The sequence below is a fragment of the Enhydra lutris genome, unplaced genomic scaffold (assembly GCF_002288905.1).
Source record: "Enhydra lutris kenyoni isolate GAN:26980312 unplaced genomic scaffold, ASM228890v2 scaffoldscaffold58, whole genome shotgun sequence".
Classification (NCBI taxonomy): Eukaryota; Metazoa; Chordata; class Mammalia; order Carnivora; family Mustelidae; genus Enhydra; species Enhydra lutris.
The window spans coordinates 5594653-5610795 of record NW_019154142.1 but is presented as its reverse complement, the minus strand read 5'-3'; the positions used below and the strand labels follow the sequence as shown (position 1 = coordinate 5610795).

The 16143-nt window shown below is 38.0% G+C and overlaps 1 protein-coding gene and 1 pseudogene across 1 annotated transcript in view; one reads left to right on the top strand and one right to left on the bottom strand.

Annotated features, from left to right (window-relative positions):
* LOC111158315 (cell division cycle 40) overlaps positions 1–16143 on the top strand; it is a 52912-nt gene that overhangs the window by 13911 nt on the left and 22858 nt on the right. The window contains exons 3-4 of the mRNA XM_022520285.1: positions 6172–6301; positions 15183–15266. Coding sequence (XP_022375993.1) covers positions 6172–6301; positions 15183–15266 — 214 coding nt within the window. The remainder of the gene's footprint in view (positions 1–6171; positions 6302–15182; positions 15267–16143) is intronic.
* Positions 10052–12788, bottom strand: LOC111158226 (annotated as a pseudogene).

Sequence of the window (16143 nt, the reverse complement as noted above, 5' to 3'; positions counted from 1 at the left end):
AAGGGAAAAAGAATTTATTATTAACATCATCAGTGCATAGTATATTGTGAAACATCTGGTTACAAATGCTCCTGTGCTAAATGCTGGGAAGAAATGCCATGCTAACGTGTTCGCTGCTCGGTAGTGGTCACAGTGTGTATTGCCTGCTCTGGGTAAGATATCTTATGATGGTGATGATGGTGGTGGTGATAATGAAGATGGTGGTGATGGTGAAGATGATGGTGATGGTGATAAATGGTGATGGAAGCATAAAGAAGATGAGGAAGGAAGAAAGGGAAAAAAAAACAGTGAAAATTGTCCATTTAGGAAAGTCTTGGTGTAAAAAATAAATTTCTAGCTATTTCATTTTTAAAAAGGAAAGAATGCCTGATTGAGAAATAGAGATGCCAAAAAATGGTCATTATAAAACAAAATGGGCCTTCAGTAGCAGGGTCTTTAAGAAATACTTTAAAAATGGGGTATGGGGTCATATTTTACTGCAACTGGATAGAGAAAGAGGTACTTTTAATTTTTTGTTTTTTAGCTTGTAGTCACTTGTCCCTTTTTTTTTTTTTTTTTTTTTTTTGATAAAGCAGAGTCATAAAGCTGTTCTGTATAATTTGCCTGCTCAGGTTTCTGTAGTTACTTAAAATATGGCAATTGAAATATGTAGCACAACTGACAACAGGGCTCCGGCGGTTCCCAGGGTGTCCCGTAAGCGGAGATCTCTTTCTCGTACTGCAGCACATTTTAAATCTTATTTTATTTTTCTTAAATCCTTCTAGCCTGCTGAACCTATAGACTGTTTCATATCCCTTGGTACCATTTTAGCTGGCACAGTGAAGAAAGGTTGTATATCACATATATGCTTCGTGATTTTTTAAATGAAAAGTGCCTCCGTAAAATAGGGCCACTAAATGCAGAAAAAGAAAATTTGGAAGTAGTGTGGTATGACATTCTTATGTCAGTGCATTTTATATGAAGTCTTTTTCTCTTCCATTTTTAGACCTTTTGCATAACCAATATATTGCTGTGTGACTAGAGTTTTTGAAATTTAGGAGATTAAGATTTTTTTGGTGATACTGGTGAGGCATTAGGCCTATCATCCTCTTTGTGAGATTACCAGTCCTGTTAGTATTCTGGGTTTTTTTTCTCATGTTAAGGAGCCTCGCATTCAAAATATAAATTAATTTATGTTAGAACACTGATGCTTGTCATCAGTTTAAGAAAAGAGAGATAAGGTGGACAAATGAGAAAAAAATTACTATTTTTCTTGGTTCCTAAATGAACTTACTACCTTTGAATTTTATGACTAGGATCTGTATAATTTGACAAAGTGTGGAAAGGTGTTAGCAGGAACTTTGCTTGATGAAATTCACGTTCCCATATGTTGAGAATCCATTGTTGGAAAAAAGATACAATCCTTCTCCTCGGCTACTGTTTACCAGAGATGATACGTTCAGTGTTGTTTTTAAAAAAGATAGAGACCAGACTGTTTTGTATATGCCTGAAGTGGTATTCAAGTTAAGGGAGAGATTGTATCTGATTATGAAGATAAGAAAAAGTTGCACAGAGGAAGAACTATTTAAATTAAGGAATATTGGGGCACCTGGATGGTTAAGTGGGTTAAAGCCTCTGCCTTAGGCTCGGGTCATGATCCCAGGGTCCTGGGATTGAGCCCCACATCCAGCTCTGCTCAGCAGGGAGCCTGCTTCCCCCTCTCCCTCTGCCTGCCTCTCTGCCTGCTTGTGATCTCTCTCTCTGTCAAATAAATAAACAAAATCTTTTTTAAAAATAGATGATAAATGGATTTTTTAAATTCTTATTAAAGAGTGGCATAATCAGAGCTGAATTTGTAGGAAGGCTAATTTGATAAGGGTTTGCATGATGGAAAAGAACAGGAACAGAAACGAATGAAATGAAACTGTCATTTATTACTGTATACCAGGTAGCATAGTGAGGAATTTATATATTTGTGTACCTTATCTCTTTTAGTCTTCACAATAATCCTGTGCAATAAGTACTCTAACACCTATTTTGTTTCGAGGAAACCAAGTCTCAGGTTACACTGTGAGGGAGTAACATATTTGAGAATGTGAGTTCATGTAACTCCTAACGATTGCTCTGTGGCTGGAAGACCAGTTTGCAGACTGTTATGGGGTTTACATGTCACACCCCTATGCACATACTTTGACTTTGCTAGTTCAGTAAATTAACTGAATTGACCATTTCATTTTATAAAATATGTTTTTCCCTCCCATCCAGGGACTTTTCCTAAATGGTCTAACTTAGTATCCAGATAAGCTTTCTCAAATTACAGACAGAACTTGAAGAGATACTAGCCATTGTTTTAGTCCACTGCTTTTCTTCCTTTCACTCCATCCTTTTTGGATCTACTTAGAGAAATGTGTATTTGCCAGCTTTTGTAGACTCATATAAAATCCATAAGCCTCAGGGAGATTTTCAGATTTAAAATAATAGTACTTTTAGGAATAGAAAAAAATACCAAAATTAAAAGAAAAAAAAATCCTAGTTTTTGTTAAAAATCTGGCCAGAGATTTTTTTTTTTTTTGGCCAGAGGGCTGCTGTAAATACTAATGTTAGAGTGAACTTTAGAAATCAGATAGATCAGTTCTTTTATTTTGTAGATGAGGAAACTGAGGCCCAAGGTCATAAAACCCACACTAATAAAATATTCTTTTATTAATAATATTTAAACTGCTTTTATATCTTAAGAGATCAAGGTGTTCTGCCAATAAAATTGAATGGTGGTGATCTTTTCCAAATTTGTGGAAAATAATTAAGTTATTCGAAAGGCTCTTCTTACTTTAAAGTTTGTTTATAAGTATCTAAACATTGATGACTACAGTAAATATTAGTGAAAAACTTACCAGCAATCTAAGTATTATATGACTATTAGTTCAGTAACTTGGGGGGGCATTCTATATGTAAACTTATTATTATGATTTCATACAGTCAGTTTTTACCAGTGTAAGTTTTCTTAATTCCTCTGATGTTTTACTACTAAGACATTGACCCTCAAGCATTCTACCTTCTGAAGACTTTTGAGAACCACTGCTTTACAATACACAGGTTTCTTAGATTTATCTACCAGTGTCTTAACAAATTAAAAATGCTTTCCTCGGGGCCCCTAGGTGGCTCAGTCAGTTGAGCCTTGGACTCTTGGTTTCAGCGTGGGTCGTGATCTCAGGGGCTGTGGGATTTGTGTGGGGCGCCACAAACCGTAGGGGATCTGCTTGGGATTCTCTCCCTTTGCCCTTCTCCCCACACACGCATGCCCTCACTTTCTCTCAAATACATAAATAAATAAGTTTTTTTAAAAAATGCTTTTCTCTGGGTGCTTAAGTCAGTTAAGCATCTGCCTTTGGCTCAGGTCATGATCCTAGCTGGGATTGAGCCCCGCATTGGGCTCCCTGCTCCACAGGAAGCCTGCTTCTCCTTCTCCCACTCCCCGTGCTTGTGTTCCCTCTCTCACTGTCTCTCTCTCTCTGTCAAATAAATAAAATGCTTTCCTCCTACTTTATAAATAAATCACTACTTCACTCAGGTGAAAGATGTAAGCATACTCAGGAATATCCTGAGATGTCGTGTTCTGAATTATGAATACTTAAATATGTATATTTTATATGGGAGATTAAGATTATAATTGACTGTGGTGTATTTCAGTATGGTCTTAGCTAAAAACTGTTAAATACTCATACCTAATTAACTTAAATATGTATTTTTAAAATCCCTTGAATGCAAATTTACCTTAAACTTAGTTAATTACCAGAAGTTAAAAAAAAACTGTAAGTCAGTCTTGTGTGTTTTTTATAGGCTTTGTTTTTATTTTTTTAAAAGATTTTATTTTTATGTAATCTCTGCACCCAAAATGGGGCTCAGACCTACAACCCTAAGATCAAATGTCGTATGATTTACTGAGTCAGCTAGGCACTCCTATGCTTTGTTTTGTTTTTTAATGGTTAACCCAGAATTAAAAGAAGTGCATATTCGCAGAGACCTTGAACACATCTGGGACACATAATTTTTAAGTAATTTGGAAGAGCTGAGTTCTGCTGAGTAACATTCTCTCCCTTTCTTTGTTGGCGTTTATTTAATGTCTCTGAGATCAGTTCCGATAGCTGCTGGTAACCAGGCAGTTCAGGTGAGCCAAAAGCACGGAGATCCTCCCCCAGCCCAGCTTCCTGTTAGAAGATCTTTTTGTTGTCTCAGCTTAAGTACCTGTAAAATGTAATAAATTTGTAATAAATTTCATGACTGAATGAAGTTACTGTAACTGCCAGCATTCAGCAGTCTAAATGTTTTTCTCCCCTACATTTCCACCCATCAGCAAGGAGGAACTAATGTGGGCTATGAAGTCTTAGCACTGTCCTTTATTATAATTCAGAATAAATAGTAGTGAAAGTTCATAATTCAGAATAAATAGTAATGAAAGTTAATGAAAATTTGATATTTTTAAATTGAATCACTTTAAATATATAAGTGGAAGCTGTCAATATAAAAGTATTATAGTAATTTATTTTCTTCTGAAGCAGAAAAACCACAAGGCACGTGTAACAATTTCAGATTTTTGTGCATAATATAATGTTGATATCTAGAGAAGGCAGCATTCTGCTTAAGAGAGGATCAATAAGTTATATTTATGGCTCTTAGAAATGTATCATAGGAAAGGTGGTTTCTAATGGTAGTGACTTAAGATGTTCTAACTTCGAAATACTTCATGACAGTATACCTACAGAGGTCAAATAAAAATACCTTGTCTAATTCCACAATTTCCAAAGTGGGAAGTTCACTTTATTCTTCATTTAAAAAGAAAATACAGGAATGCCTGGGTGGCTCAGTCTGTTAAGCATCTGCCTGTGGCTCGGGTTATGACCTCAGGGTCCTGGGATTGAGTCCCATGTCAGGCTCTCTGCTCAGCTGGGAGTCTGCTTCTCCCTCTCACTCTCCCTTTGCACTTTTCCATCTCTCTCCCTCTCTCTCAAATAAATAAATAAAATCTTTAAAAAAAAATACAAAGTTGGATTTTGCCATTACCATTAATTAAATATTTTTAAGTTAATAGTGCTTGATATAATCTGGTACTTTTTTACCCAATTTTTTAAAAAGCTACTATGATTGACATTTAAAGAATGTTACAGTGCAGTGGAATCCTAGACTAGGGTTTGTTCTAACCTGGTTCTACCAATTAAGACTAAAACTCCCGACATTAGGACAGATAAAATACATCATCTTTAGGTTTTTTCCTTCATTTCTAACATGAAAAGGAGAATACCGCTCTAACTTTCCAGGATTTTTGTACAGATCAAAGTAAGTAACATTTCGAAACCATTGTGGAAGCTCAAAGCATTATAAACCAAACAGAGAATAATGTACTATTTTGTATAAGACTTGTTAGTGTGGCTTTTCACAGTAGAGAAATTTTATTTTCATTTGTAATGTCTTTTCTGGGGACTTTTTCAAGCATTTTACTTTTATTTTCTATTTCCTATTCTCTGCCCCTGGTGGGATTCTGAGTAATCTTTCCTTCATTAGTGCTTTCTATATGCCAGGCATTATGGGAGAAATTGAAGATTTTAAGTCTCTACCTTTGAGGAACTCATAATCTAGTGGAGAAGAAACATGTATCTTTTAAAATTACATCACGGTGCCATTATTGAAATAAAAGTCACCAAATATCATCTTTACAAATTAAAAAAAAAAAGTCGCCAAAAAAATCCCAAATCAGAATTTAGACAAAAATACAGTTACTTTCAATTATCAAGAGCAGCATTGTCAAATAGAACTTCCTGCAGTGGTGGAAATGTATTAGCCAATAACCACATGTGACTCTTGAAGTCTTAGTTTGGCTAGTGTGACTGAGGAACTGAATTTTTACTTAATTTAATTTACTTAATTTAAATTTAAATAGCTCCCCCCACCACCCCGCCCCCATAGACTTAGGAGAGCTGGATTCCTCTCTTTCTGACCTAGGGGCTGACAGACAGTGCTAATCAGTCATTGCCCAGCTGCACCGAACCATGTGTGGGGAGCATGTTCCCCAATAGGAACCCAGTATGTCCCCCAATAGCCCCTAATGATTTAGAGTTGATAATATATTGTACAATAATTCTAGTAATTTTAGTTTTATATATCAGAATTTAAGTTTATTTTTTTCTTATAACATTGCAGTTTGGACCAGAAAATCCCTTTAGGACACAGCAGATGGCTGCCCCTAGGAATATGCTTTCTGGATATGCTGAACCAGCTCATATCAATGATTTTATGTTTGAACAGCAAAGAAGAACATTTGCCACATACGGTAAGGTGATTAAGATTTACAGTTTCCAGTTTGACACGCTTTTGTGTGAATAATCTGTTTTATCTTCTTTTTAAATTTACTAATCTAGTTTCCTTTTTAAGGTAGTGTATTTCCTTAAACGCATCTGTATTTATACAAATGGGAAGATGAACTCATGTTTTTAGCTATCATTCTAAATATGCTGTTATTTCTGAGTACTAGAAATATTCTGTGGCCTTAAAAACAGAATATTCTCTGTTTTACTTGATAATGAACACTTGTTATTGAATGCCCATCATATGTAGATTGCTGTTGGAGTTTGTAAATGACCAGATAGTGTTAAGAGGTTACTTTTATTTTTAATTCCAGTATGGTGAACATGCAACGTTATATTAATTTGCAGTATACGGTGTAGTGATTCAACAGTTCTATACATTACTCAGTGCTCATCATGATAAGTGTACTCTTAATCCCCTTCACCTATCTCTTCCATCCCCCCACCTCCCTCCCTCCTGGTAACCATCAGTTTGTTTCCTCTAGTTGAGAGTCTGTTTTTTGCTTTGTCTCTTCTTTTCTTTGGTCATTTATTTCTTAAATTCTGCATATGAGTGAAATCATACGGTATTTGTCTCTCTCTGACTGACCTATTTCACTTGACCTTATACCCCTTAGATCCATCCACGTTGCTGCACATAGCAAGATTTCATTGTCTTTTATGGCTAAGTAATAGTCCAGTACATATGTATTACATCTTCTTTATCCATTCATCCGCCAGCTGGACCTTGGCCAGCTTCTGTAACTTGCCTATTGTAAATAATGCTGCAATAAACATAGGGTTACATATATCTTGTTGAATTAGTGTTTTCATATTCTTTTGGGTAAATAGTAGTAAAATTACTGGATCCTATGGTAATTCTATTTTTAACTTTTTGAGGAACCTCCCTACTGTTTTCCATAGGGGCTGCACCAGTTTGTATTCCCACAAGCAGTGCATGAGGGTTCCTTTTTTTCTGCATCCTTGCCAACCCCAGTTGTTTCTTGTGTTTTTGATTTTAGCCATTCTGACAGGTGTGACGTGATACTCATTGTGGTTTTGATTTGCATTTCCCTGATGATTAGTGATGTCAGGCATGTCTCCATGTGTCTTTTGGCCATCTGGATGTCGTCTTTGAAGAAACGTCTGTTCATGTCTTCTGCCCATTTTTCATCAGATTGTTTTTTTGGCACATTCTTTTTATCGTGTTATTTACTGATGGACTTTATTCTTTATTTATTCTCAGATCTTATCTCTGAAATGTTTTCTTTTGTTCACTAAAGGACATCAGGAAATAGAGTGGCTACAGATTCATTGTGTAGAATAATTATATCCTATCAGTGGTAGAATTTAAGAAAGTTAACATGCACACAAGATTGGGAATCTCCTTTAAAAGAAGATGGTCTTTATAACGCATTGTGATGCGTACAATGCAGGATAACCATTTTTTGGACTGGAAGTGTCCAACCCTTCTAGGTGATTTCAGAGGTACATAGTCTTAGCTTTTGGCACACTGTCAATTATAACCTTGTCATGGTGAAATATGATCAATGAAATATGACAATCTTTACAACCAATTTCCAAGATACATTGTGATAAATCACTAAGACTATCTGTACTAAAACTTCAAACTACTTTACAGTGAGTCCGTTTACATTACTCTCTAAAAATTAGAAAAAAAGTAACTTTCCAACCTAAGAATAATTATGTAAATTATGGTACAGTCACGACATAGTGCTTAAAAATGATGAACTGAGATTACATATTAACACTGGAAAGTGCTTATGATAGAACACCAATAAAAAGGTAAGACACAAATTTTTCAGTATAGAATGATTATAGTACAGAGTAACTTGGAGAGAGATCACACATAAATATCAAGTATATATGCGGCACACAAAAATCAACTTTATTGAATCATGAGTTTGTTATATTATAGTCTATAGTGAAACAGACTTTTATTTTTTTTTCTCTCTTCAACTTTTTTTTAAATTAATTTATTTTTTTATTTTTTATAAACATATATTTTTATCCCCAGGGGTACAGGTCTGCGAATCGCCAGGTTTACAAACTTCACAGCACATATACCATAGCACAAACCCTCCCCAATGTCCATAACCCCACCCCCCTTCTCCCAACTCCCCTCCCCCTAGCAACCCTCAGTTTGTTTTGTAAGATTAAGAGTCACTTATAGTGTGTCTCCCTCCCAATCCCATCTTGTTTCATTTATTCTTCTCCTACCCCCTTAACCCCTCATGTTGCATCTCCACTTCCTCATATCAGGGAGATCATATGATAGTTGTCTTTCTCCGATTGACTTATTTCGCTAAGCATGATACCCTCTAGTTCCATCCACGTCGTCGCAAATGGCAAGATTTCATTTCTTTTGATGGCTGAATAGTATTCCATTGTGTATATATACACCACATCTTCTTTATCCATTCATCTGTTGATGGACATCTAGGTTCCTTTATAGTTTGGCTATTGTAGACATTGCTGCTATAAACATTCAGGTGCACGTGCCCCTTTGGATCACTACGTTTGTATCTTTAGGGTAAATACCCAGCAGTGCAGTTGCTGGGTCATAGGGTAGTTCTATTTTCAACATTTTGAGGAACCTCCATGCTGTTTTCCAGAGTGGTTGCACCAGCTTGCATTCCCACCAACAGTGTAGGAGGGTTCCCCTTTCTCCGCATCCTCGCCAGCATCTGTCGTTTCCTGACTTGTTCATTTTAGCCATTCTGACTGGTGTGAGGTGGTATCTCATTGTGGTTTTGATTTGTATTTCCCTGGTGCCGAGTGATATGGAGCACTTTTTCATGTGTCTGTTGGCCATCTAGATGTCTTCTTTGCAGAAATGTCTGTTCATGTCTTCTGCCCATTTCTTGATTGGATTGTTTGTTCTTTGATTGTTGAGTTTGCTAAATTCTTTATAGATTTTGGACACTAGCCCTTTATCTGATATGTCATTTGCAAATATCTTCTCCCATTCTGTCAGTTGTCTTTTGGTTAACTGTGAAACAGACTTTTAAAGACCTTGCTTGTTTTCTTAGACTTTAGAAAGGACTTAAGCAATAATTTAGAGAGATATGACTACTTTAAAACAAAACAGAAAAGAAAAGGCTTAAGTTTATCTGATATCTATTTTCCTTCTTAAATTATCCTATACTAAGAATAAGCATTTAAAACTACTCAGTTTGGGGCTCCTGGGTGGCTCAGTGGGTTAAGGGATTGCCTTGGGCTCAGCTCATGACCCCAGGGTCCTGGTATAGAGCCTGGCATTGGGCTCCTTGCTCAGCGGGAAGCCTGCTTCTCCCTCTCTTGTCTGTTACTCCACCTGCTTGTGCTCACTCTCTCTGTGGGTCAAATAAAGAAAAAAGAAAAAAAGAAAAAACTACTAAGTTGGCTTTAGACCTGGTTTCAAAAATAGGCCTGTTTTTTTTTTTTTTTTTTTTTTTGATAGCCAGTGGTTTTTGCCTCTCCCATTAAGGAGTGGTGGGCTAAAACACAGATTGAACTATTTAGTGAGTTAAAGACTTAAAAAATGAAAGCTAAAACTATCCAACAGATTGTGCCTTAGTGTTAGCACAGGTTAGACTAGTCACTACCTTGGTGGGTGGCCTCATTGTTTTGGGGGTTCAGATTTTACGCAGTAATACAATGTCTCGGTATTTTCAGATAAGAGTTCTTGGTTTGTACCAGTCACAGGGGGGCCAGAGGTCACCAGACCGGTCTGTTCATTTTTCAGAAATGCTGTCGTAGGCCTGATAGATGTACTGAGAGACTTCAGGAGGTCTACACTTAGTGATAGCATATAATTTGGGCTTCCTGGCTGTCCGCATAGTTCAGCCAAAATCCAAATGCCATTAGTGAGCTTCGGGGATTGGTACAGCATGTCCTGCCCTTCCACATTCTTCTTGGCAATAGTTATAAACACTGTTGTTTTGCAATTTGTTGGAAACAGTGTCAGCATTTAAATGACATTTCTTAATCTGAAACTGAAGCTCATTTTCTTCGGGAATATCCTTCCACATTTCAAGGAAGACCTGGTGCTGCGTTTTGCCATCTTCTACAGAAAGTACATTGAGTGGGATGAGAAGACATCAGTATTACTTTTCACAGCTACCTGCAGTTTATTCATAGGTTCCATATTCATGGCTGGGCCCAAGGTGTTGAGAATCAGGGAGACATCAATGCTCTGGTTTGGCATCAGTGGTGCGTGGATGGTCAAAGGAGTGCTTGGGGTGACCCCAAAGCTATTCTTGTTAAACTGGACTGCAGAGTCTGTCATGTGCTAGAGAGCTTTGTTGGTGAAGTTCATTTCCATATAGATGTGCCGTTTGCAGTGACTAAATGTTGCAGACATCTCCAGGCCTTTAGCTTTTACTACAGGCAGCCAGACATCCACCAGGTGCCATGCCTATCCCCATGGAGAGTTCAGACAGGTCATTCAGACCACTGCTGACCAAAGCAGGAGTAGGTGAAGGAGCAAAGTTTGCAGGCACTGATGAAGGGACAAAGGATTGTCCCACCAGACCATCTAGTCCTCCCGAGAGATCCACTGCTCCCTCTGCATGGAGGATGCCAGTAGCACATTGACTAAGGGCCAAGGTCAAGGTTTAAAAGGTCTCCTAGAAGGTCACCTTGGGAGCAGCTAACCTGAGCCTGTTTTAGGTTGGTGGCAGTGGTGGTGTGGGCAGGGCTGTCACCTGCATCAGTGCTCCCATGGTGTACTGGCAAGTGTTTGTGGTGGATTCCATGACTCCCTTCTACAAAAGCATTGGGCGGCTATGGTACATGGAGGCCAAAGAACCCATGTGGCAGATGAGTTGCTCCAGCAGAGTGATCTTACTAAGACTGTCTCCTCAGACACCAGTGGCTTCTCAAACAAGATTGCTTCTCTGGCTGTGACAGGGTCTGTTGAGAAAAGGCACCAATAAATCCAGCCCCAGCCTCGAAGGTCAGAATTAGCAAAATCCTGTGTTGTCAAACTCAAGACTCACTATAGCAGCTCCTATGTTTCTCATGGTTTCTTGAGAAACAGTTTCACGATGGCAGTAAGAAGAGTGAGCTACACCTGGGCTTTCATAAGGAAAACCCTCCAGGAAGCTCTCCAGTGACTCAAAGCACTGTCAGTTCTCTCCACATATTCTCCCCCAGTCCAGATCATAGCTGCTTGAGCATCTGGTGCATCCAGCCAGTCTAAGTTCTCAGACCGAGTGGCATGGTGCTTTCCTACTTGATGGAGTATTTGTGAAAGCTCTCCCTGATAACAACAGTTACCTCTTGGATCACATAATTTCCTCTAGTCTGGAGGAGCTCAAACAGCGTGCACACATGGCACCCTGCAGATAGCCCACTTTGATGGCTCACCAGCCAGTGGCCTGCACAGCCTCGCGAGCAAAGCCAGCATCCACCTCTGTGGTGTATTCCTTTAATTCTGCCAGAACCTGAGCAGTGTTGTTTCGGAACACGAAACGAATCACAATGTCCAACTGCTCTAGTTTAGAATAGATGGGATCACTGTAGTTCACAAAGAAGACTTCGATTTTCTGCTTCAAGATTTGGGGCCTTTCTGGAAAATTACACTGATACTCTTCAGGGTAACATACTGCACCTCCGGCTCCCTGGACAGCACAGTGACAAGCGCAGGGGCAGTTCCTTCAGCAGCATATTGCAGTAGTCCCAGTCCTTGAGTAACAACTCTAGAAACTTCACTAGGACTCTTACTGCTGAAAGCACCGCTGCTCAGTTGGCACGAAACTGCCAGTGAGTTACAGGCTCACAGATGCTCTGAGCCTGGCGGTCATCTTTAGGGTTGTAATGAGACAGGAGGTCCAAGATGAAAATTTGACCCCATCCAGCGCACTCATTCAGGTGATTAATGTTCTTTGGTTCAGATCAAGTAGGTTGCTATTCGGGCAAGATTCGATTTCAGAGCATGCTCCTACAGCATTAGCCAGTTGGGTTAGAATCTGCTCTGAGATCGCACAGAGAATCTCGAAATGATCTTCCGCCATTTGGGCATTGATACCGTGGAGCTTTGCCACACAGAGTGCTGCTGTTTTCCAAACACAGGGATAGCTTCCTCCTCCATCACGCATTTGCAGAGGGGTTCACAGAGATCATCCGTAACCTTGTCCACCCAGATGCACTCTCACAGTCCTGATGGCCAAGGCCCAAATGAGAGGACTGGGATCTTCACAGTCCTTCACAAAGCCGTTGATAGCCATGATGGCCATGTCTGGCTGACTCGTGGCATAGTTCATCAAACAGAGATACCCAAGCATCTTTAATTCCAGATTGTCAGTTTACATCTGGAAAGAGAGAGCTGACATCCTTCCCCACAGCCACGGTAGCAGTCACTTTCTTCACAGCCTCCTTCCTCTTTTCTTTCTTTTCATTGTTGAGTTCAGCCTTCAATTCAAAGATTTCTCCATGTTTATTGATTGTGAAATACTTGGAGTCGGTCATGGTTCTGGATCTTTCTTGTGCACCAGAGGCAAGGGTTGGAATGGTGGCAGGAGCCAGCAAACATGGTCCAAGTGGTGGTGTAACGGTTTCCTGCATGTTAACTGAATATAAATGTTTTTGAAGGTTTTGTTACATCTTGTCAAAAGAATGCTCCCACCTTACACGGCCACCACCACATGTGCAAGTCCTCTTTCCCTTTACCCAAGATCTGGTTGATCGTTTTTCCTTTATTTATGTGATAACAAAAATATATTTAATCTCTTTAATTTGTTTCATTTGGACCACTACTGAGGTTGAAGGTTTTTCCCTGTATTTGTGATCGGATCTAATAATAAAAGTGGTATTATTGGATACTCTTAACTTGAGGAAACAAACTGAGAGTTGATGGGATGGGGAGGTGGGTGGGGGATGGGGTAACTGGGGGATGGGCATTAAGGAGGGCACGCGATGTAATGAGCACTGGGTGGTAGATGCAACTGATGAATCGCCTGAACTCTACCTCTGAAACTAATAATACACTCTATTGGTATACTTTGAATTGAATTGAATTTAAATAAAATTGAATTGAATTTAAGTAAAAAATTTTAAGAAATAGAGCCATTTCAAATAAGACTATAAAGGAAGAAAGTAGGTATTAACTATATTAAAAATATAAAAAGGAAAATAAACTTTAGCAAGATAGATGAGACTACCTCAGAACTAAAATGCGGACATAGTCACGTTCTTGAAACATAGGATATTAGAAAACTAATTGGACTAAAATTCTGTAGTGTTAGAATTGTATCTTCTTCTGTGCCTGGCTGACTTCTAGTAGGGCATATAGCTAAATATTTAACTTCTCTCATTTGTGAAGGGAAAATATTGTTGTCCCTTAACTACGTGAGGTGGGAGGCAGTAGCAGTAGTAATGGTGATACTGGCAGTAAAGATTTATTTTACTGTAGATAATGTGGAGAAGGAAGAGAGCATGAATTCCTGTGCTCAGAAACAAGGCTATGGCCAGATGAGCTGGGGATTGGTGCTTCTATATGTATCACAGGAAGTACCAGGGATCTCCCTTTCCTCTCTGCCTCCCAATCCATCCCTCCAAACAAAAATAACACAGTGTCACCTGTATAGACATAAATCTCTCCGAAGATAGAATTACATTGTAGATCAATTCTTATGATTGAGATGGGGATTTTTAACATCAGATATGTTGGTCTAAATTTTGTATGAGCCTTATAAAATCTCATTTAAAAAAGCCTTTATAGAAGACTGCTCTGTACCTCAAAGAGACAAAAGATAAAAGTAACTCATGGGATTTGGATCTGTGATTTCACAGAGTTTACTCCAAAGCTGCTTTTCTGTCATCAAGCTCTCTCCTCGGGCCAAGAACATATTTTAATACTAAAAAAAACTATATGCAGTTCAGTTCATAGCCAGGTGGTTGGTTCTAGTCTAGTCTATCATGAGGGTGTGTTGAATACCTATATCCTTAGCTTATTTGGAAAGTGTGTTCAATGACAAATCTTTTTCTGTTCCCCAAAGGAAGTTCTCTTTAATCTTTAGCTGGAAAATTAAAGTATCAACTTTATCCATTAGGATGTACCCCTTAAAAAAGTGGCTAGTACTTTAATGTATTTTGTGATCATTCACATGAGTCATAGACCATAAACTGATTAATGACTGGGTCTCTTTTGTAAATATGCTGATTACTAGAAGTAATTTTACCAAACATATATAATGTTATAGCACCCCCACTTAAGAAAAATTGAGTTAATACAGATTTTCTTTCCTTAATTAAGTCCCCAGACACCACTGCAGACTAGTTTTATATAGATAGTAGCTACATACTTTCATCACTTATTGAAGGAGTTATTCACATGCCAGTTGATATTCTTACTTACTTTTCTTACCAAGGAAACATACATGATGATTTATGAAGTAGAAATGTATTATTTTAAAATCGAGGGGGACAGGTGTCTTTACAGTGCATAGCATTTTCAAAATAATAGCTAGATTTTATATAATTCTTCTTACTCTGTTCTTTTTAAAAGTATTTAAGAGTTTATATAATTTGATAAGCTACAGCCCTATATTATCTAGTACCAAAAACAAAAAGGAATGGTTTCTAAACTTCCAAATGTGTGAGGTACATATATTTGTAAGATCTTAGAAATTTAACTAACGTTTGCTTGGTCAGAGAGACTGTTAATAATGTAAGGTCAGCATGCTAGATTCATTCTAGAAGATACTTCTTACTCAGCTGAAGTCCTTCAATGGTCCACCCTGAAATGCTGAGAGACCATTTCACCATCTGGGAAGGAAAACGTGAGATGAGTGTATCTGTATGTAAGAAAATGAATTTTAAATGGCAACAATGGGATCAGTAATATGGACTTTTTCCTTACAGGTTATGCATTAGACCCTTCATTAGATAACCATCAAGTGTCTACTAAATATATTGGTTCAGTAGAAGAAGCTGAAAAAAATCAAGGTAATTTATTCAAATTTATTTGAAATATTTCATATCAAGTATATGTATATATACACACACTTACACCTACTGTCTTGCAGATTGACCTGAGATAGTAGGAAAAACTAGTATTTTATTAGATTGATTTTATTTTTAAGTTGAGACAAGTAATATAGAGCAATATAGTTTAGAACTATTATAGTTTAAAGCTTGTTTTTGCTACTTATGAGGAATGCAGCCTTGTAGGGAAGGTGTTGGTACCTATCATTCATGTTGTTATGAGTACTTGGCACAGTGCCAACCTTGTAGAACTCATTCAATAAATTATAATTAATGTGTAACAAATGTTTGCAGTTTATTTCTCAGCACAGATGTCAAGCTACATTTTTACAGAGTGGAACAAGTTTTATTATACATTGTCTATGGAGATTGTCTTAGGGTTGCTTTGAAGGCTGAGTTTGAATATGTTTTAGAATATGGGTTTGTGCTCATATTCATTTTGTACTTATAAGACAAAGTATCATACTCTAAATGCTGACTTGTCACAAAGCTCATCATTGGAATCTTACCCATAAAATATGCTCATTAGAAAAAGAATATGCTGGGCAGCTGTGGGGGAGCTCAGTGGGTTCAGCCTCTGCCTTCGGCTCAGGTCATGATCTCACGGTCCTGGGATCGAGCCCTGCATCAGGCTCTCTGCTCAGCAAGGAGCCTGCTTCCCCCCTCCCCTCTGCCTGCCTCTCTGCCTACTTGTGATCTCTGTCTGTCAAATAAATAAATAAAATCTTAAAAAGGAAAAGAACATGCTGCTTGTACGAGGATACTTCTACTTAGAAGACCCTGTATCATCCAGCAACATTCAGTGTATGAGCTACATTATTGTTAAAATAGAATTTGA